At 44.0% G+C, this 21,449-nt stretch overlaps 2 protein-coding genes across 3 annotated transcripts; one reads left to right on the top strand and one right to left on the bottom strand.

The window, feature by feature from the left end:
• Positions 1 to 1,057: 1,057 nt before the first annotated feature.
• Positions 1,058 to 3,131, bottom strand: rwdd (RWD domain containing 4). Its single transcript, XM_061252679.1, has 6 exons — positions 2,925 to 3,131; positions 2,285 to 2,365; positions 2,057 to 2,166; positions 1,759 to 1,909; positions 1,460 to 1,568; positions 1,058 to 1,171 (listed from the first exon to the last, which is right to left on the bottom strand). Exons 1-6 carry the CDS (start codon positions 2,946 to 2,948, stop codon positions 1,077 to 1,079), a joined length of 570 nt encoding a protein of 189 aa, XP_061108663.1. The 5' UTR covers positions 2,949 to 3,131; the 3' UTR covers positions 1,058 to 1,076.
• A 50-nt stretch (positions 3,132 to 3,181) lies between these two features.
• On the top strand, positions 3,182 to 20,059 carry trappc11 (trafficking protein particle complex subunit 11). 2 transcript variants are annotated; one of them, XM_061252676.1, is made up of 30 exons: positions 3,182 to 3,511; positions 4,085 to 4,299; positions 4,598 to 4,767; positions 4,904 to 4,974; positions 5,360 to 5,474; positions 6,054 to 6,153; positions 6,319 to 6,392; positions 6,558 to 6,654; positions 7,171 to 7,304; positions 7,574 to 7,721; positions 8,054 to 8,147; positions 8,758 to 8,837; positions 9,603 to 9,681; positions 10,741 to 10,795; positions 11,118 to 11,263; positions 11,845 to 11,906; positions 12,009 to 12,141; positions 12,622 to 12,752; positions 13,538 to 13,678; positions 13,871 to 14,058; positions 14,401 to 14,549; positions 15,034 to 15,155; positions 15,744 to 15,863; positions 15,957 to 16,022; positions 16,512 to 16,668; positions 17,000 to 17,111; positions 17,321 to 17,412; positions 17,725 to 17,858; positions 19,012 to 19,179; positions 19,719 to 20,059. In XM_061252676.1, the coding sequence occupies exons 2-30, from the start codon at positions 4,096 to 4,098 to the stop codon at positions 19,758 to 19,760; spliced, it is 3,384 nt and encodes a 1,127-aa protein (XP_061108660.1). In that variant the 5' UTR covers positions 3,182 to 3,511; positions 4,085 to 4,095; the 3' UTR covers positions 19,761 to 20,059. The 2 variants fall into 2 exon arrangements, with proteins under 2 accessions (XP_061108660.1, XP_061108661.1); XM_061252677.1 differs by having other exon boundaries at positions 3,182 to 3,515.
• The last annotated feature ends 1,390 nt before the right edge of the window (positions 20,060 to 21,449 follow it).

Raw genomic sequence — 21,449 nt, 5'->3', positions numbered from 1 at the left:
AATAAAAAAAAACAATTATCAGCATTTATCGGCAGTCTCAACTCTGGTCAACTCAAAGGCATCGACGAAGCAGCATCGAGAGAACGGGCTGAGGTGAAATGATGCCATCGCACACTGAACTCCACACTGGTTCCATGGTCGGCTAGTCCTCCTCTTTGCCACCGGTTTTGCTAAGCTAAAGAAAGGCATGATAAAGATATGCATTAGAGGCACCACTTTAAAAATGGGGAGAAAAAACTACAAGTAGTCAGCTATGCAATAACAATAAATATTGTGTTTTCAGACCACTTCATTATCACTTCTAACAACACACATTCACTATGGATATCTAAACAGCTCAGTGTAAAGTAGACCATCAAATACCACTACATCTAATATTCCAGTTTATGTATTGTTTATCACTGGAATTTATACTTTCATTAATAGTGCTCACATTGTCACATTGCTATCACACATATGTATTTTCTTTTATGAATAAAATAATTCTACTGTTAACAGATTTTTTCAATAAAAGCAAACAATAGAGGTGCTTTTCAGCTTTAATGGAATGACAGGCAGATACACAAGCCATGTTGTGGAGCTTAAAGCTTAAGATCACAATCACTGTTAAGGTACTCAGCATGAAGTGACATTCTTTTTTCTGCATCAAACAAAAAATAATCATCAAATGCTAGATAAACTAGGTAGAGTACCAACTTTGATATATTCCACAGCTGCCAAATCCAACTTATTGGCAGAGAAATGCAAAAAGTATTTATGGAAATGACGTTAAAATGCATAGACAACTTACATGCTATTTGCAAACGTCAACGATCAAGGTCGGTTGGGAAGACACACACACCAGCGAGCGAGCGAGCGAGAGAGAGAGAGAGAGAGAGAGAGAGAAAGAACAAACAGTGTATACATTAATAATTAATCCAATAATTAATTGTCTTAAATTACATCCCCTTCTGGACTAAAAGTGAATAAACTGAGGAAATGTTCTAGAACCATCGACATGGACTTTTTTCAATTTTCTGAGTTTGGGGGGAGAGACAGCAATGCAGTATTTGAAGCAGCAAAATTCAAGCCCTGCATCAAACTGCATTCAGTGAACAGAATAATAGTTTTAGCGGCTTTACCTTGATAACATCCACCCAATTCCAGCCTCTGGGAAGTTCACCTTTGTTATCTGTTCATCAAAATAAAGTGAGAGTCAAAATCTATTTCACAGCTCCGATCTTCAAGAGGATCACTTGAAAACAATATAAATTGATCATCATACAAATCACATTTTTCCTCTGGTAAGGAAAGTTGAAATTAAGCAAGTGATTAAGATTCAACTTAATCTTAAATTGATATACAATATAACCTTCTGTTTAGCGGTTTCATTAATACAAAGTTTGTGTAAAAAAAAAGAAGAAAAAAAAGAATGGATTTTATATAAATTAATATATTTATATCTTTTTTTATTTCTTGCCTGTTCTTCCAGTCAACTTTCTCTTCTGAGATTTTGTCAGCTGTTCTTTCTTTTCCTTTTTCTTGCTTGTAGAGATAAGGTTTGAAACTTCGCTGTTGGAGGTTGGCATCTGATCCCATCATTAGACAATAGAAAAACAATAGACATATCACAATGTGAGAGTATAGTTACAGCAGCAAGTCACTCACTGATATGAAGTATGATGAGTGTGATCAAGTGTGGCATGGGAGTGGTGAAGTGCACCTTTTGCAAACTGGGTGTATAAAAACAAAATAAAAAAATATACAAAAAATACTGACCACTGCAGAGACCACTGGCTGGTGCTCCTCCATTAATGATTCCTGGTTTTCTTTTGCCCACTCAAAGAGTGTGTACATCATGGCAGTTCCAAGGTTGGCCTCAACCTGCTCCTCCAGCCTGGCCATTATAGCTTGCTTTACCTCCGGACATCTGAAAGTGCAGTGTATGAGAACAATGTTCTGCATGGAATAGCTAACAAATAACCTAACTAAAAATGTTATTACATTTCAATTATGTTAACCAATTATGTAATGTAATGTAATGTTTCCTTGTGATGTGAATCAGAAACATGCTTACATTCTATTGTTGAAGAAGGCATCAAGAGATATTCGAGGTGCGGTTTCGGGATATGTGTCTGGCCATGAAATCTCTAAGAGGAATGCTTTCGGGTCTTCATGTCCTCCAATCTGGAAATGCAAATTAATTACAGAGAATCCTAAGCATGGGTACAATAGAATTAAAGGTTGCGACAGACAATGTAACATAAGAAAAATATAATTTAATTTTACAGTTTTCATAACTCACCCTATACTGAAAGGACACCGAACTTAGCTCCTTGAAACAGTCATCTCCTTCATAAATTGATTTTAGTGCTTCCAACTCCATCTGTGCGGCGACAAAGAGAGCGTTGTGGGGTACGTTCAGTCACATTCACACATTCATTCAGTCAAAGCTATTGATAGCTATACAAAACAGTAGCGGATGCAACAGATCGATCATAGATACAAGTTATCTATGTAAATAAATTAACCAGGTATCTCGCCGACTGACATTCAGAGGTTTCCTTGCAAGCCAACTAGCTACCTATGTTGAGATAACCAAATATAGACATATTGACATGAAATCTGCTGAATCAGTGTAGACGTAACGTTAGGACACGTAATGTTGATAAACTATAGTGCACAGCTTGACAGACGTTGGTTAACTTAAGAGTGAAGCATTAATATTGTCACAGGGATGTGACATTAACTTAAGTAATGTGTTAGCTAACGCTCGCCATCTTTCATAGTGCTAATGAACTGGTAAATTGTTAGTTTTAGCAATCTCTCCACAAACTGAGCTACTGGGCTGAACAAATAAAAACCTGTTAGCGCCAGTTAGCTAGCTCAGATAGCTAGCCAGATAGCTAGTGTGTTAGAACAAACCGTTAAACTTGCGAAATTACCTCTTGATCTTCATTGGCAGTCATGATTTCCTTTTTCTTACCATGCAAGCCAATAAATTATATACGTTATAATTTATGATAATAAATCAGTTAAAGTAACATTACTCTTGAAAAAGTTACAAGAGCCCAACCACATCACTTCACACGTTTCGTTAACTTTGACCTCTGCACCCTGACCCGAGCTGTGGGCTGGGCTGACTAGTCATATGACTCCGTGCGCTTGGCTGAGACATTAAAATATAATTCCAACAGTTTCAAATGCAGTGGTCGAAGTCGACGTTAACGTTCTAGGCATATGTTCCCTATATTGAAAGAGGTCATAAAATGCTGGCATAAGGCATGATTGTGCACACAATTTCTCTCAATTTAATTTATTTGCAAATATTTGAATCTACTTCCTTGTCCGGCTAATGTCCCTGCACCAGTCGGATTCGTTCTCTATACTGCCAATCTTACTGTACTGTACTTCAAGGGGTTGGGCTCTAGCTATCCGCTTTCTTTTCTGTGCATTTGTTTTGATCTAAATAACGTTAGGTGAATTATACCGCTACCGCAAATCCATCGATGTGAAGTATAAACAGACACAAGTAGGTGAATATTGTATATATAATATAAGTTAAACCGCTGCCTCGCTGTTCACTGGAGTATTGCAATTGACATTAGTTGTTCGCTAACGAATTAGCTACCTATCTAGCTAACTAATGATTCGTAGTTTGATTGCTTGCTACTTAACGTTAGTCAAATTTTTGTCAATGTCTGGCCAGTTATGCGTCGAATGTTTTTGTGTTTATTCCCATTACGTAGGTGGGTCACTTTGAAATAAACATAACGAAACACAATACGCGTATTGCATTGCTAGCTGGGTGTTGTCAGTGTTTAGATAGCTAGCCAATAATTACGTGTTTTGTGTGTCAATTTATTTCGGACGACCGTTAACTAGGTAACTTAATGCAAACCAGGTAACCAGCAAGCCATAAAATGCCTTGTCATCCAGTTCATTGCAAAATATCATAAGGACATGAGACTAGTTGCGGTCAGCGATCTGTAGTTCCGAGATGAATGATTTAGGCATATACAAAACAGTGCAAATAATTATCTAAATTCAACATCATTGTAACATATGTCATGTTTCCGTTTTCACAATCTTTTTTTAACGACAGCCCTAAAAAAAATGAGCCCAACACAGTGGGACCTGCCCCCGGAGCTGTGCTGCCGGCCCATGGCCTTCGTGGCACTGACTGGTCTGGACGTGGTGTACAACGCTATCCACAGGGCCATCTGGGACGCTTTCTGCGCCAACAGGAGGGCAGACAGGGTGCCTATTTCATTCAAGGTGCTCCCTGGAGACCACGAATACCCAAAGTGCAGGACTAAGGTATGAAGAAGAAAAAAGGTCTGTGGAGTACCACCTACCAGACCAGGGTCAAATACATAACTGTTACTTTTCTATGTGTTTCCAAGCTTGTCTGGTGTATTGCAACCAATTAAATACTCTCAAACTAGTTCAAACTATGACACGTGGTCCTCGTGGTTGGGTCACTTGCACCAGGCAATCAATCCAGCTCAGAAAAGTATTTGAATCCCATAAAATTATGCAATTGACCCTCATCTGCTGCCTACATCAATAGAAATACACTTTACCCCAATGTGTATGGACTGTGTTTCTCTTCCAGAGGACATCCTACGAGTGGTATATCCCCAAAGGGATCCTGAAGACGGGATGGATGAACAAACACCTGAACCTGGTGCCCGCTCTGGTGGTTCTGTTCTACGAGCTGGACTGGGATGAGCCGCAGTGGAAGGAGAAGCAGTCCGAGTGTGCCACCAAGGTGGAAATCGTCAGGTACATTCACGGCAAACTCTTCTGTCAACATGGCTCACACTTTATCTATCACACATTGTAAATACAAATAATGTCTAAATGGCATTTTGGGATTATTAATCATATTCCAAGCATGTTTCTATGTATTTATTACCAGGACAAGTTTACAAGGAAGAAACACAAAAGTTGCAGTGGTTTTAATTCAGAAAAAGACACCTCTTCCTCCAGGTAATTCTAATATCTTTTATTTTCCCCAGTGTGTTTTTGTGACATTTAAACATTTCAGGCATGCACAAATCTCCTGCACACATTTAGCTGGCAGTGTTGATGAACATAGCAGATCTATACAAGGACTGTTGTGTGTATATGGATGCTTATGCCAGAAGAGTGAGAGTGCATGCTTTAAACATTAAAGCTCCAATGTGCTACGCTGTATTTGAATATAGGCTAATGACAGTGAATAGTATGTGTGGTAATATTGCCATGAGCTGATATCAAAGTCATAATTTGTGGTTGGTGAGGCATCCTCTTTCTAGGCAGTTGTATCTGTCCATGTCTCTGTTTGTCCTGTTCCTGTGTCCTGACTGCCCCTTCCCTGTGTGGCTGTCCTTAGGGGAGGATGTTGTGGCGTCTGAGAGGGCTGCTGCTCTGTGTAATGCGTGTGACCTCTCGGGGAAGTCCCTGTTCGTTCTCCCCCACACCGACCACCTCGTCGGCTACATCATCAGGTGACCATTTCTGCACTGCTTGGTAGCGAATGAATGAGGCTTTTCCATTGTTGCTTCCAGGTTAGGCTTTGCATTCGGTTGTACCTTCTCAGTACCCGAGGCATGTGCGTTTTGTAGGGCAGTCTGTAGCACAGAGGTTAAGGTACATGACTGGGACCCGCAAGGCCCACATTGCTCCAGGGATTGCTCTAGATTGTCTCCTGCTTAGTCAAATCAACTAAGTGACTAAACTAAATGTGGTATTTAGGGGCCATCTTGAAAAGGTTAGTATTATGTTAACACCAAGGACGGGTTGCATTGGAGGAGCCGTGCAACTGTGTAGGGTCTGTATTCAATGAACATTTCTCCTTAACTCTGACTTGTAAGTAAACACTTTGCTTAGATTGGTGAGTTTGTTTTATTGATTGCTGAGCTTTCCAAACTGTGTCTGTGAAGAATAAAGAATATTTAACAGTTGGTCAGGTAAATGTTGATTGAATCTCAAATGTTGAGTGAGTCTTTGGGATGAGGATTAAGAGAGTATGCACAAACTTTCTTGAGATTTTGGTAAACTTAAATGCTGCATGTCCCTCACTTAAGGCTGGAGAACGCGTTCTACGAACACGCGCAGACCTACTACTACACAGAAATACGGAGGGTAAAATCACACAAAGAGTTCCTCAACAAAACAACACACCAGGTGGGCAGCACTGGACATTTACCCTAATTTTACTTTTAAAATGAACTTAGCATTTCAGTGTTTACTTAGCTTGCTTTTCTTCATTTTCTGGTGATTTGTCATTACAACATGCTTCTTATTGCATATTGTGTTTATTTCCTAATTTTATGGTGGTTGTTTTTACAGTTGCTGTTTGTAAGGCACCAGTTCAAGATTGCATTCTTCAGTGAATTAAAGCAGGACACTCAGAATGCACTGAAGTAAGGATTTTGTCAGTTGATTTATTTCTTTATGATTAGCACAGAAAACGTACACCATAATTTTTATATTATGGAATTAATTTGTTTCAAATGCTGTCGGTGATTCAACAACATTATCACAAAACCTCGAAGAGACATAACTGATGTATGTTTTATGTGTGATAGATACTACAGGACTGCCTACACCCTTGTACATGAGCTGAGGGCCCATGAGACCAACATGCTAGAGATCAAGACCATGGCTGGGTTCATCAACTACAAGGTACCAGCCCAGTCTTACTAACATGGGGAAGATTAGCCCCATGCACTTTCCTTAGCAGGAACTAGTTTTTAATGGTTTGTAATAAAGTATATGTATGATAGTCCATCAGTTACTGCAATGCATTTTTATGAATGAGGCTAAAGTTGTTGCTCTGATGAAAGCAGCCAGTAGTGGAGAACTTAGCTGAGGGTGATATAGGTTTGCATTTAAAATGTGACATGTTATGCAAAGTGCAGGATGTGCCTTGCATTCATCTCAGTTAGGAGTGTAAGGGTTATCCGCATGCAATGTTTGAGTTGCATGCAGGCACCAGCTTTCACAGATGACAGATATTTACTGTGTATGACAGTTTTACTTTTCATGACAGTTGAAAGAAGTTTCAGCATGTAAATGGTAGAATGGGCTGTTTGTCAGGTGTCAGAAATTGGAAAAGCAGAAGTCCACACTGCATAATGTGTTGGAAATGTAAATGTTTTTTTCGTGGTGATTAAAATTATTTTACACTCTGGCTCTCAGATTTGCCGGCTGTGTTTCCAACACAACACGCCCCTGGACGCCATCGCCCAGTTCAGGAAGCACATCGACCTGTGCAAGAAGAAGATCGGGAGTGCCGAGCTGGCCTTCGAGCACACGGCCTGGATGTCCAAACAGTAAGAGCGCTCTGTGGGAGGACGCTGTGGTGTGGGGTTAGAGCATCCCACGATAATCCAGAGGAGAAAGCGCGATTCTCCATACTCTGCAAAATTGACAGCTTACAGTAATGTACCTGGCACACATACATTTGAGATGTCCAGATTAACATGCTAAAGTTTTAGAGTAATGGTTTTTCACCCTTTAAGGTTTAAGACCATAAGTTTGTGATTAGGGGGTGGTGTTGCTCTTATTGTGCTTGTAGTCTTTATCTGCTCATCGCTTCCAGGTTTCAGTCCTTTGGGGACCTGTTTGACGAAGCCATCAAGCTGGGTCTAACAGCCATACAGACACAGAACCCAGGCTTCTACTACCAGCAGGGGGCGTACTATGCCCAGGAGAGGAAGCAGCAGGCTGCCCACCTGTGTGGGCATGAGGTACGTGCCAAAATGAGCAGTTTAAGTTGAATGAACCTGTCGCAAATGATCAGTGTTCACCCTGTGTGAATGGAGGGATAGCCCATTCCGCCTACTTTGACATGGATTTGTAGGTGCACTGTTTTAACTTAAATTGTCTTCCTATTGGTATATACATTTTAAATTTTCTTTGGTGATCATTAGAATAGCCTGTGCAGGTATCAGAAGAGTTCTTTTTCATATTGGAATTGGCTCTTCCCAGAATGTTGACATTTGTCTGTTGATAAAAGCTTGCATCAGTCATCTTGCAAGTCTTAATAAAGTCTTTGTATGGCTGGTTGGGGTGTTTACAGCCAAGTGTGGGATATCCAGCCCCAGATCCCCTGGAAACCCCCACCGGAGCCCTGGACTTCTACGGCCAGCGAGCCTGGAGACAAGGACACCAGAGTGAGTGCCTCCCTCTCTGTAAAAAAGAGCAACGTTTGCTGCTCGTTTGGACATAGGCTCACTGCACACCATCTGATCTGTGGAAGTTACACTAGACTCGGTAGTAAACATCCTTAGTTTCTCAACCTATTAGCTTTTAGCTAGAAACATTTAATAAAGTGCATCTTATACTCGTTTGTAGCATTGTAACAATGTCCTTTGCATTGTGCCTAACAAATAAAAAGGACAAATAAAAAAGTAAATTAAATTTGATAATTGGATAAATACATATGTGCTCCCATAGAAAACAAATGCATAATCAGGCATTATATGTAAGCATTGGTTGATATGCTGGATGATCAAAATTACTGATGAATATAATGAAACGAGCAGACAGTAGTAGGTAATTTTCTCAGAACAAAAGTTTGTTTAATGTAGGCAAAACTGTATGAACTTTTTAATATGGCCTGTAGTTGTTAGTATATAGTAAAATGAAATGGCTTGAAAATTGGAAGACCAGAACCATATGAAATGTTCGAAATTGTGACAAAAAGCCATTGAGCATTGTGTAAGATATCTAAATGCATATGTAGAAAATGTTCTTTTTGTTTTGTTTTGTTTTTATATGAAGGCATTGACCCCCCTGACCCAGAGAAAGAGAAGAACGGAATCCTGGCCCTCCAAGTGAAGGAGAGGGAGGTCCCACACTCGGTCCGTGTTTCTATAGCAACCCCACAGCGTCTGTGCTGCATGCCGTCAACTTGACGTTAAAATATTTGAAGGTGTAACACAGTTTCCAAAAACTTCTAAACTGGAGAAGGGAAAAAAAATGTCATTTTGAAAACTGTGTTACACCTTTAAATATTTTTTTGTGCATTTGTTCAATTGGTGGCGGCACGGATGGTGCCGGGGCCTCTCTGTGCGGAGTTTGCATGTTCTCCCCATGTCTGCGTGGGTTTCCTCTGGGTACTCTGGTTTCCTCAAACAGTCCAAAGACATGCAGGTTAGGCTGATTGGAGAGTCTAAATTGCCCATAGATATGAGTGTGTGAGGGAATGGTGTGTTTGCCCTGCGATGGACTGGCAACCTGTCCAGGGTGTATTCCTGCCTTTCGCCCAATGTATGCTGGGATAGGCTCCAGCCCCCCTGCGACCCTGTTCAGGATAAGCGGGTTAGAATGATGAATGAATTTTCAATTGGTTTAAATGCAGGCTAAGAGGTTTGCTCAATGGTCAAATCCATAGAGGCAGAAAACCACGTGGCACAGCCGTTTGACTTCTTTTTCTTGTCAGGACTGGTAACACAGCATTTCTGCTCTAGGTGTGCTAATAAGCCTGTCATTTGGAATAACGAGTTGACTTGCATAGGTAGCAGGGTTGGGCATGCGTCTGACAGATTATGTTGTATTCGCGCACATTTTCACTTTGTTTTATTCGGAGTAGACGTGTGTTAACATAAATACACATCTGGTTTCAGGAGCTGATCATCGCACTGCTCAGTAACGCCGTGGCCCAGTTCAAGAAGTACAAGTGTCCTCGCATGAAGAGCCACCTGAGTGAGTGCTGTGTGTGTCTGGGCAGTATTGTGTGTGTACTGTTCACACTGTGTGTGTCTGTGCAGCATTGTGTGTGTACTGTTCACACTGTGTGTGTCTGCACTGCATTGTGTGTGTACTGTTCACACTCTGTGTGTCTGGGCAGTATTGTGTGTGTACTGTTCACACTGTGTGTCTGGGCAGTATTGTGTGTGTACTGTTCACACTGTGTGTGTCTGTGCACCATTGTGTGTGTACTGTTCACACTGTGTGTGTCTGCACTGCGTTGTGTGTGTACTGTTCACACTCTGTGTGTCTGCACTGCATTGTGTGTGTACTGTTCACACTGTGTGTGTCTGCGCTGCGTTGTGTGTGTACTGTTCACACTGTGTGTGTCTGTGCAGCATTGTGTGTGTACTGTTCACACTGTGTGTGTCTGCACTGCGTTGTGTGTGTACTGTTCACACTGTGTGTGTCTGCGCTGCGTTGTGTGTGTACTGTTCACACTCTGTGTGTCTGTGCAGCATTGTGTGTGTACTGTTCACACTGTGTGTGTCTGTGCAGCATTGTGTGTGTACTGTTCACACTGTGTGTGTCTGTGCAGCATTGTGTGTGTACTGTTCACACTGTGTGTGTCTGTGCAGCATTGTGTGTGTACTGTTCACACTGTGTGTGTCTGTGCAGCATTGTGTGTGTACTGTTCACACTGTGTGTGTCTGCACTGCGTTGTGTGTGTACTGTTCACACTGTGTGTGTCTGCGCTGCGTTGTGTGTGTACTGTTCACACTGTGTGTGTCTGCACTGCATTGTGTGTGTACTGTTCACACTGTGTGTGTCTGTGCAGCATTGTGTGTGTACTGTTCACACTCTGTGTGTGTCTGTGCAGCATTGTGTGTGTACTGTTCACACTGTGTGTGTCTGCACTGCGTTGTGTGTGTACTGTTCACACTGTGTGTGTCTGCACTGCATTGTGTGTGTACTGTTCACACTCTGTGTGTCTGTGCAGCATTGTGTGTGTACTGTTCACACTGTCACGCTCGGGTGTGTGATTAATACACACTCTCTCCGTTCTCTCTGCAGTGGTCCAGATGGGGGAGGAGTACTACCATGCGAAAGACTACACCAAGGCTTTAAAGTAAGCACACAGTCGCCTCACTGCAGGAAGGTCCCATGTTCAAGTCCCAGCTATTTGAATCTGCCGATGTGGGGAGGAGTGCAGAAATTTGTTTGCCTGTTTTCTTTTTGAACTCCACTTGCCACTTCCCTGCTATCAGTCTGCTCATGACGGTCACCATTAGGTGAAATAAAATGCTTTTTGCTGACGCTTTATGGTTTTCATGTTAAAATTACGGTTTCTGCGATTTTCTTGTAGCTTCTATTTCATATCTGTGACCTCTACTTCATGTATTTCACGTGCAGAAATAAAATGTGTGCGCGTGCGTGTGTGTGTGCTGCAGACTGCTGGACTACGTAATGTGTGACTACCGTACGGAGCGATGGTGGACCCTGCTCACCTCCATCCTCGGCACGGCCCTGAAGTGCTCCTACCTGATGGCCCAGGTGAAGGACTACCTCACCTACGCCATGGAGCTGGTGGGCAGAGGTATCCTTTCCCCCCAGACCAGAAACCCCGCCGCTTTAACCGGCTGCTTCTCTGGTGTACTGCTGTCGGTTATTTATTTATTCCGCACAAAGACTCTTGGAAAATTATTATGAGAGCTTTGGAAGTTTGGACTTCTAACCCTAACAAAGCACAGCACATTCAACAGCTAGCATCGGTTATCTATCACCTGTTATCAAGTTTGGTAGAGTAAGCAGTGCCGAATTACGATTAAATGTAAACCTACAGGACTGTAAATCTCCAGGAACAGGGTCGGTTGCCGCTGGTTTAGAAGATCCTTCGACAGGTCATAGAGGTTGCGAGTTGATGTTTTACTGCCTGATACTCATTTATTATTTTGCCGTTGTATATTCTTTGGGTTTGAGTCTTGGTAAAAGCTTTACAGACAATGAATGGTGCTTGCAGAGGCACACTGCTGGCTGTAATGAAGTGACATAACGTGTGATAGAAGGTTTTCACGATTTCAGCAACGGCAGATTAAAGTGCCGCTTCACACAGATTACCCCAAATTAGTACACTTACCCCCCTCATTTTAATCTTCTCCCTCTCAAATTGAATTTCAGCTTCCACTCTGCGGGATGACCAGAAATCCAGAATTGAGAAAAACCTGATAAAAGTGCTGATGGTGAGTTGTCCTGTGGAGTGTAAAATGATTGTGAAAGCCACAGGAGTGGGGCAGGTGTGAGGGGGTTTATTCAGAGCGCGTTTGCGTGTTCTCCGTTCGCAGAACGAGGTTCCCGAGGCGGAGCCTGACTGCGATGCGAGCGCGGTCAAAGCGGCTCACAGCCTGTGGAGCGACCGCGTGGCTCTGGCCGGCAGTAACGCCTTCACCATCGAGGTGCAGCACTACGTGCCCTTCAGTGAGTACCACTGAGCAGCCCGGAGAGAGGCGTTCGCCCACACCTCCTCGCTCATTCTCACTCAATTTCCTCTGGGTGTCATGAACTTATTTGTACTCATTTAAAGCAACGGACAACTTCCCCTTTTATCCTTTCAGTAATGTGACAGGGCAGCAGTGTAATGTAGTGGCTAGGGATTTGTATCACAGAGGTTGCCAGTTCAGGTAGGGCATTGCTGTTGAACTCTTGCACAAGGCACTGAAGCTGAAATGCTTCAGCGTATATCCATCTGTGTAAAGGGATACTATGTAGAAGTGTAAGTCGCTCTGGATAAGGGTGTCTGTCAAAAAATTTAAAGTGTTAAAATGATGAGGCTAAAAGACACAGCTTTGACATTTTTTTATTTTACCTTTATTTACAGTATACAGTGTAGGTTGGCTGACCACACATGACTCTCCAAGCAGCCTAACCTTCATGTTTTTGTTGATTTGTGTCTTACAGTTCAGTGCAAAGCCAAGTTCCTGTCTCCCAGCTTCCACGTGGATAACCCCGTGGAGCTGCACGTGTACCTGCGGGCCGACTGCCCCCACCCCGTCCGCTTCTCCAAGCTCTGCGTCAGCCTCAGCAACCAGGTACGGCTGTGTCTGAGCGGGGTCTGAGCTGGGTCTGAGCTGGGTCTGAGCTGGGTCTGAGCTGGGTCTGAGCGGGGTCTGAGCGGGGTCTGAGCGGGGTGTGAGCTGGGTCTGAGCTGGGTGTGAGCTGGGTCTGAGCTGGGTCTGAGCTGGGTCTGAGCTGGGTCTGAGCTGGGTCTGAGCTGGGTCTGAGCTGGGTCTGAGAGGGGTCTGAGCTGGGTCTGAGCTGGGTCTGAGCTGGGTCTGAGCTGGGTCTGAGCTGGGTCTGAGCGGGGTCTGAGCTGGGTCTGAGCGGGGTCTGAGCGGGGTCTGAGCGGGGTCTGAGCGGGGTCTGAGCTGGGTCTGAGAGGGGTCTGAGCTGGGTCTGAGCTGGGTCTGAGCTGGGTCTGAGCGGGGTCTGAGCTGGGTCTGAGTGGGGTCTGAGCTGGGTCTGAGAGGGGTCTGAGCGGGGTCTGAGCTGGGTCTGAGCTGGGTCTGAGCGGGGCGACCAGCCCAGTCTGCTTTAACTCGCTGAGAGTGAGAGGCCTGACAGAGCAAGCAACAGAAGTGCCCTAAATATCATAGATTTATTTTAACATATTTCAATTCTAATTCTTGCAAATAAATGATAATCCCATTTTAAGTCTCCAACCTTGTTTATACTTCAGTCAAACAGCGAACCGCTGGAAATAACCAAGTAACCAGCAAGTCAAATTCAGTTCAATACAGGACTAACTGACTGATTAACTATCTGACTGCCTGTCTGTCCACCTGTCTGACTTGAGTGTCTAACTGTCTGTCTGTAGGAGTATAACCAGTACTGTGTGGTGGAGGGCCCTGGTCTGGAGCCCTCGGCACAAGAGAACATGTGTCTGATCCCCGGAAAGACGCGGAAATATGCCTTCAAATTTGTGGCCCAGACAGAGGACGTGGGCAAGAAGATCGAGGTAAAAGTGAAATTTGGGATTTAATGCGACAGAAGAGACTTGGTCTGAATATAACAGTCACTGCTTGATTTATGATGTATTTTAATGCACAGAGGGCTATTGTTCCTAAACAAGCTTTCGTGTAGCTACAGTGTTTGCCTAGATGCCCTCGTGTGAGGTTTAAGTGCGTCTGTGTTTGTCTGTCTGGGTCAGATCACCGGGGTGGACCTGATGCTGGGAAACGAAAGCGGACGCTGTGTCTTCCTGAACTGGCGCGGGGGAGGGGGCGACGCGGCCTCTACCCATGAGGCTCTGCAGGCCACGCGCTCCTTCAAGAGGCGGGGCCGTCTCCCGGAGCAACACGTTGCCTGGGAGACTGTGTCCATCCAGGCCAGCACCATGTGAGTGTGTCCTCGTCCTGTCTCCGCCCTCAGCGCGAGACGGGCGGTCACTGGCGTCCAATGAGACGCTGCCGTCCGGCCGCTGTCCGGATTCCAGACCATTCCGCTCCATTAATGAACTAGAACAGCGCTTTAACAGGACAAGTCCTAGCTCCTAGAACCTTGGTTTTAGGTTCTCCCATTGCAGACAAAACTCCAAGCACAGTTTTGTCACGTCATTATATTTGCTTGATGTCTGTGTGGGATTTCTGTGTGAAGAAATCACAGAAAAGCTGCAGTAAGTGGGCATGTAATGCATACTTGCTGAGTGTAAAGATGGATTGTTTGTTTCTTCTCTTCCAGGATAATCTCTCGGGTGCCCAGGATGTCCGTTCAGCTCCACCATGAACCCCCTGCGCTGAACAACGAGATTTACTGCATGAAGGTCACCATCCAGTCACAGGAGGATGCGCTGGTCAGAGACGTCAAGCTAACCGCCGGGCTGAAACCAGGTGAGACCAGAACAGCGACGTGGATGCAGTTGAATATTACCCACAGCTGCATTACAAACCCTGATTAGCACTTCAGGAACTGTTTGAGCATGTCAGTTTCACTCTGAACCAGCAAGGGTCTCCAAGCTCTGCCTGGCTCCCCTGTAATTGAACTCTGTGGTACATTCTCTCTCAGAAATGAATGTGCTAATGCAATGAGTGAGTCAAGCTCGCTCAGGCAATCTCAACTGTTAAGGAATGGTATGACCCACTGTTGGGGTGTTTGAAGTTGTAGTACAACTTTACATCAGACAAAGCTGGGGAAACACATTTGAATATTTACTCATTTTAATTACTTGATTAAAGATTTTGGAACTCCCCTTACCTTTTGTTTTTACGTCCTTTAGGGGGGGTTCGAGTCACGGTTAGGGGTGTTAGACTGACTTGCATTGGTTGTTTATGAGATGAAAGAGTCTACATTCCCTGGTTCCCCTCCCTCCTGCAGGTCAGGATGCTAACCTGACGCAGACGACCCACGTCACTCTGACCAGCTCTGAAATGAGCGAGGACTCTCACCCCGCGCTCTTACCAGACATCTCCGTGGGAGACCTGCAGCCGGGACAGAGGGTAAGGCCACAGCGTTACTGCAGTGACCATGCCTCACTCATTACCCAAAATGCTCCGCTCACAGGGAGCACAGTAGGCAGTAGACGGCAAATGGGACGTCATTATAGTAGATGAGTGCACAATGGTAAAACTTGATTAGGACGGCCAAGAATGCAGTGAATGGCAATGGCAGATGGCACATTCCATTGAAGTTTAAAAAAATGTTAAATTTAAAACAATTTTTATCACAGTTGCATAACTGTTATATGCAAAATAATTCCAGACCGGATGTGACTCGACACAACACGACATGGACACAGAAAGCAGGACATTTTACCAACATGGGTACAGAGCTGTACCTTTTTTACAGGCCTGCCACTATATTATAGAACAATCACCCAGCAACATCCCCGTAGCAACATCCCTGTAGCGATGTCTATTTTATTTGCCATTGCGCCGTCCTGCCCTTTCCTTCCCCATACAGTCCCAAAGGTGCTGTTCTACAGTCTGCCATGATCCTTGTGAACACAGCGTAACTCTTCTTCCTCATTATGTAACGTGTGCGTGCGTGTGTGTGCGTGTGTGTGCGCATGTGTGTGTGTGCGGCAGGTGGAAAAGCCCCTTTACATCCGCTGCCTCTCAACTGGATCCCGAATCTTCCTGTTTCACGTGGCCTATGCTGTGACTACCACTGTGGAGAACAAGGAGATCCTCTGCAAGTGTCACAAAGTGAGCACAGAACCGCCTTTCGAGTTCGTCTCGGAAATGTGTTCATCGCTCCGCGGTTAGTTTAAGTTTTGACATGTTGTTTGTCCTCCCCAGGATGAAACGGTCACCATTGAAACCGTCATTCCTTTCGAAGTTGCTGTGAAGTTTGTGTCCACAAAAGTGAGTTTGAAGTGACTTTATTTAAACCATAACTATTTGAACTGAATTACCTGAAAGAAATTTACAAGAAAGCACAAAACTTCCACTGCTGTATCCATTTATAGAAAGGAAATCGCTAAAGATGGTGATTGGCCCATTCAAACTGCATTGGCGAGAAGTGATTTTGTTTTTACAATGGTCCTTGATTGCTATAGCGGTAGCTAGCTAAGTCGTAAACTTTGTGCTAATTTTAAGGGCCACAGTATGGAATTCATCCAGTCTATTTACCTGTGGCTTTAACTGCTGCCCTCATGAAATGTCCGGTTGGAGATGTAGTTTGGTCTGCCATGCAGGCGTGCACGGTCCCAGAGTAACCTCACTAAGAATGTCCTTTTATAAACACGCTGTTTGAATGTAAAGGGGCCTCCCCACAGAGTGAAAAGTGTAGGCTCTGACTGGTTTAACTCTTAACACTAACCAGCTGTAACTGGTCTGTGTTTGCGTCGTCAGTTTGAGCACCTGGACCGGGTGTACGTGGACATCCCCTTCCTGCTGATGACCGACATCCTGAGTGCGTCCCCCTGGCCCGTTCACCTGATCAGCAGCCAGCTCCAGCTGGCTCCCACCATGGCCGCGCTGGACCAGCCTCAGTCCCAGGTGGAGCGGGGTACGTTCCGCCGTCTCTGGGGTACACCTGTGTCCCGACACACCTGCCAGCATTCTTGAGTGCAGCCCAGAATGAGCCTGCACTCTTAACCCACGGACCCGTGAGACGTTTGAACACCACACACTACACGATTCAAGAGATTCACGTGGTCTCAAAACATATCTAACATTTGCTCTTGGAACACCACCTCACTGGTAAAAACAAATGCATTCTTTTTTTAGAAACCTATAACCATGCTGATACTGCAATCACTGTACAGTGTCTATACTTGGATCAGCTAGTACGCTGTGTACCGCCCAGTCATATTCTGTGGTGTCATGTGTCCCTGCAGTTGTCCTGGAGACGGGCGAATGTGCCAGCGAGTGCTTCTCTCTCCGCTGCCCCCCCATTCTCAACGGGACGAGCAGCGTGGCGTCGGGGCAGTATGTCATTTCCTGGAAGCGGTCAGTGCTGGCTCTCTCTTCGTCCACCTGGGTTGTGGTTCAGGCCCTGCGTGGGCTCATTTTGGAGCTTTTCACTGATCGGATGAGCTATCGATTCTGTGTGAAAATACAGTAAATAACCGCCGTGCATCTACCTGCCGGTGAGTTTTGGTACTTGGGTAATGCACATTTTCCTAAAGTCTGGAACATTTTGCCGTTTTGTCTTTCAGGAAGTCCACTTGTGAGGATGTTCCGGTCGTTCACACAGTGGTTAATCTCCCACACGTGCTAGTCGAGACCATTCCGTTATACGTACACGCAGGTAAGTGCGTAAGAGTGCGTTCCTTTACATAAGAGCATACGTTTGGACGACAACATGCTGATGCAGATATAGAATGTTCCCGTGAATGTGAATTACTGTTTATCTGTCCCCTGAATTTAATTATTATATAAATGTATTAAGTATTCTGTTGCCAAAAGGTCCATTTTGCTGAAGCCTGCTAAATCTGTTGATACGTTGAAGGGGTCTTGTTATACGCTTACTTTGTGTAAATTATTCAGTGAAATCAGGCAGGATTATTGTTATCTGGTGGTAGTGTGTGTTGTGCTGATGGTCTGTTCTGTGTTTCTGTAGAGCTGCCTTCATTCGGTCGAGTGCGAGAGTCTCTGCCTGTGAAATACCACATTCACAACCGCACCAGTCTGGTGCAGGATGTTGAGATGTCTGTGGAGCCTAGTGACGCCTTCATGTTCTCTGGACTTAAACAGGTAGCTTTCTCCCTCCCCCTCTATCGCTCTCCCTCTTATTATCTCTCTTGCTCTCCATCTCATTCTCTCTCTCTCACTCTCTCTGCCTCACTCTCACTTTTCTCTCTCTCTCTCAATATTTTTTGTCAAATCTTGCATAGTCATTTTACTGTACGGCCAGCCCTCTGTTGTAGCAGTTGTGAAAATTTGATTTTTGACACTGATGCCAATCAAAGTTTTTTTCAGAAAAATAGTTATTTTCTGTTCTGCTTGACTTCTCTTTTACTGTTACTCTTTTACTATCTCCTTCCTCCCTCCCTCTCTGTCCCTCTTTTCCTTTGCCACTGTCTTGCTCTCTCACTCCCTCCCTCCATCTCTCTTGCTCTCTTGCGTATTGACTGTTGGCCCATATGCATATTATGAGATATACGACCATCTATCTCAAAAGCTTTTACACATACACATTAACTGCTGCAATGTGCTTTGCAATTCTCTGTGAATCATGTTTAAAGCGTTGTAATTTATTAGCCTCATATGTTGTTTCTTTTTAATGTAGAACAACATACTTTACAGCATTAACTTATTAACCATCTTTCATGTTTTTATTGCCTGAGGATAGGTGTAAAAGTACACTTCTGATGCCGCTAGCTTAACCCTTTAAGGTGTGAAATCACATATATGTGATTAAAATGTTCTCAACATGTTCGTAACAATCACTACTGCTAACTCAAGCAATGAAGTTCTAGTACAATGACTTAGATTTTTTTATTTATATATATAAACATCACAAAAAACCTACTCTTCAAAGGTTTATGGTTATCAACGAGCAGAGTGGTAATGAATTACAAAAAAGAAGGTAAATTGACTGCATTTATATTGCACTTTATCCAAAGCGCTTTACAATTGATGCCTGTCATTCACAAACACACACTCACACACCAACAGTGATAGGCAGTAATGCAAGGCACTAACCAGCTCATCAGGAGCGATTGGGAGTTAGGTGTTTGCTCAGGGAGACTTTGACACACCCAGGGCCGAACTGAACCGGCAACTGTCGGACTGCTGAACAACCGCTCTTTCCTCCTGAGCTCCAAATTAATAAGTAGCTTGTTTATGTCGCTGAGTCATGGCGTGTCCGTATGGCTCACCGGTATGTTCGCGCGGTCTCCTGCAGGTGCGTTTGCGGATTCTCCCCGGTGCGGAACAGGAGATGCTGTATAACTTTTACCCGCTGATGGCAGGATACCAGAGCCTGCCCTCTCTCAACATCAACCTGCTGCGCTTCCCCGGCGTCAGCAGCCAGCTGCTGCGCCGCTGCCTCCCCTCCCGCATCTTCGTGAAGGTACGCCAACCAAGAGATTAGCTTTAGCGACGTGTTTGAATATTAGCGTCCTTTCTGCTCATGACCGTAAAGGAATGTATAACAAAGAGTCATTGCTGTTGATGCTATCTTACTAATGTACTGTGTTACTTTCTTTATGAAGAGGCGCAATGAGTATATTAGCGCTATTAGCATCCTTTCTGCTGACAAGGGATGTATGATAACAAGGGCTGCTGCTATTACTGGTGCTGTCGCTAATGTTATCTTGCTAATGCGTGGTGGTAATTATGCACTTTCTTTATGCAGAGGAGTTCACCGTAGTTGACAGATAGCACCGCTGTAGCTACTAACAATTGGCTGTAATGCATGTCTGATGGCCAGATAGCAATGCGATGTTAATTATTTTGCTTCAGTCTATGTATACTCTTTCTGTCATGCAAGGAGCATATCTCAAGGATGTGGAAATACTAAATGCAAAACTTGACTCTAGAAGAGATGTGCAGTTGAATAGTAGTTTTGTATATTTGATTTTTTTTTTTCCTTGTTTTCATGTTTTTCAGCCACAGGGTCGACAAGACGAGGCGTCCATCGCTGCTGCTTAGACATTTAACAAACATAAACACATGAAGTGATCCAAGCCTTTTGGCAGCAACCTTGTACAAAACCACATTAACTGTTATCAGCTTTCCATAAATCTTGAAATTTAATGTTTCAGGTGTGTGATGTACTGTGAATTAAATTCCTTTTCAATCATATTCTGTGATTGTTACATGTATTAACTAGGTTTCAGTAACATTGAAAGACTTTATAAGACTGTACTATACTACATGTGCAAGTGTAGACACAAATTCAGAACATTTTCTGACCATTCTTATGAAATAAAATTATTTCTGCATGAGAATTATTTATTTTCAGTATGTCAATCATTACATTACATTACATTACATGGCATTTAGCAAACGCTCTTATCCAGAGCGACATGAAGTGCAAATCAAACACAAGTATGAGTGCTAAGAGGACCTGAGAGGGCAGTACAGTTCCGAGTCCTAGTGTAAACACAGATAATCAGAACCCTTGAATAGTACAATCAACTTTCAAACTAGCATACCACAGTTGGCAGCTAGAATACCTTGAATACAACAATACAACAGCCAATAAAAAACAACAATATCTATACAATCTATACATAAATGCCATTACAGTCTTAGGCTAATCATGGTGGTGAGTGAGGGAGGGAAAGGTAGAGATGAAGAGATGAGTCTTCAGTCTGCGCTTGAAGGAGGTCAGAGACTCTGCCATTCCACCACTGTGGGACCAAGACAGACAGCAGTCTTGAGCGTGAAGTGCAGGCGTGGCGAGGGGGAGGTGCCAGACGGCACGAAGTGGCAGAACGGAGGGGTCTTGTTGGTGTATAGGTCTTGATAAGGGATTGAATATATACAGGGGCTGATCCCTTAACTGCCTGTTATGTGAGCACCAAAGTTTTAAATTTGATGTGAGCCATAACAGGCAGCCAGTGGAGGTTGCTGAGCAGGGGGGTGACGTGAATGTCTGGGAACATTGAATACCAGACGGGCTGCAGCATTCTGGATCAGTTGTAGGGGTCTGATGGCAGATGCTGGAAGGCCAGCCAGCAGAGAATTGCAATAGTCCAGGCGGGACAGGACCATTGCTTGAACAAGGAGCTGAGTGGAGTAGGTGGTGAGAAAGGGTCGGATTCTCCGGATGTTGTACAGGAAGAACCTGCACGCCCGGGTCACCGTAGCGATGTTCTCGGAGAAGGACAGCCTGTTGTCCATCACCACTCCAAGGTTTCTTGCACTAGGGGATGAGGTCACTGTGGTATCCCCTAGTGAGATGGAAAATCGCAGCTTACGGTCACAGGACTTTTGGACCCCACTGTACATTAAACTGGTACATCACTGAAGGCAGTTGAAAAAAGGTTTTTGAATGCAGAAATATTCTGGTACAGAGAGCGACCTGAAGTGAAGTTAATAATTCCAGATAGTTCCTTATTATGGATTAGTGTGCTCAGAAGATCACTGGATACGTGCACAGTCAAATTAGGTAAATGAGGGATAGGCTGTTGGACGGTTTATTATGCATTCAGGGAATTTCTATGCTGGCTGATGGTTGTTCCATGCAAGAAAAGCAGGTAAAGACTGAACTGCAAATTATTTTTTTAAAGTTGGCAATTGAAGTGCTCAGAGATGCTTTTAGATTATGACGTTTTAACAGACCTTAAAACATGTATATAGAAAGCGACTGGCATTCTCTTCCAGTGAACATGT

The sequence above is a fragment of the Conger conger genome, chromosome 8 (assembly GCF_963514075.1).
Source record: "Conger conger chromosome 8, fConCon1.1, whole genome shotgun sequence".
Lineage (NCBI taxonomy): Eukaryota > Metazoa > Chordata > Actinopteri > Anguilliformes > Congridae > Conger > Conger conger.
Note: the sequence above shows the minus strand (reverse complement) of the source record. Positions and strands in the feature narration are given on the sequence as shown.

Excerpts from the sequence above, each read along its gene's own strand:
- trappc11 (XM_061252676.1), top strand. The coding sequence starts at position 4,096 with ATGAGCCCAACACAGTGGGACCTGCCCCCGGAGCTGTGCTGCCGGCCC. Across the intron at positions 12,142-12,621 it reads GCAGCACTACGTGCCCTTCA|TTCAGTGCAAAGCCAAGTTC; the intron begins GTGAGTACCACT and ends TGTGTCTTACAG. Across the intron at positions 15,156-15,743 it reads ACCTGCAGCCGGGACAGAGG|GTGGAAAAGCCCCTTTACAT; the intron begins GTAAGGCCACAG and ends TGTGTGCGGCAG.
- rwdd (XM_061252679.1), bottom strand. The coding sequence starts at position 2,948 with ATGACTGCCAATGAAGATCAAGAG. Across the intron at positions 2,167-2,284 it reads CGGTGTCCTTTCAGTATAGG|ATTGGAGGACATGAAGACCC; the intron begins GTGAGTTATGAA and ends TTGCATTTCCAG. Across the intron at positions 1,910-2,056 it reads GCCTTCTTCAACAATAGAAT|ATGTCCGGAGGTAAAGCAAG; the intron begins GTAAGCATGTTT and ends CTGCACTTTCAG.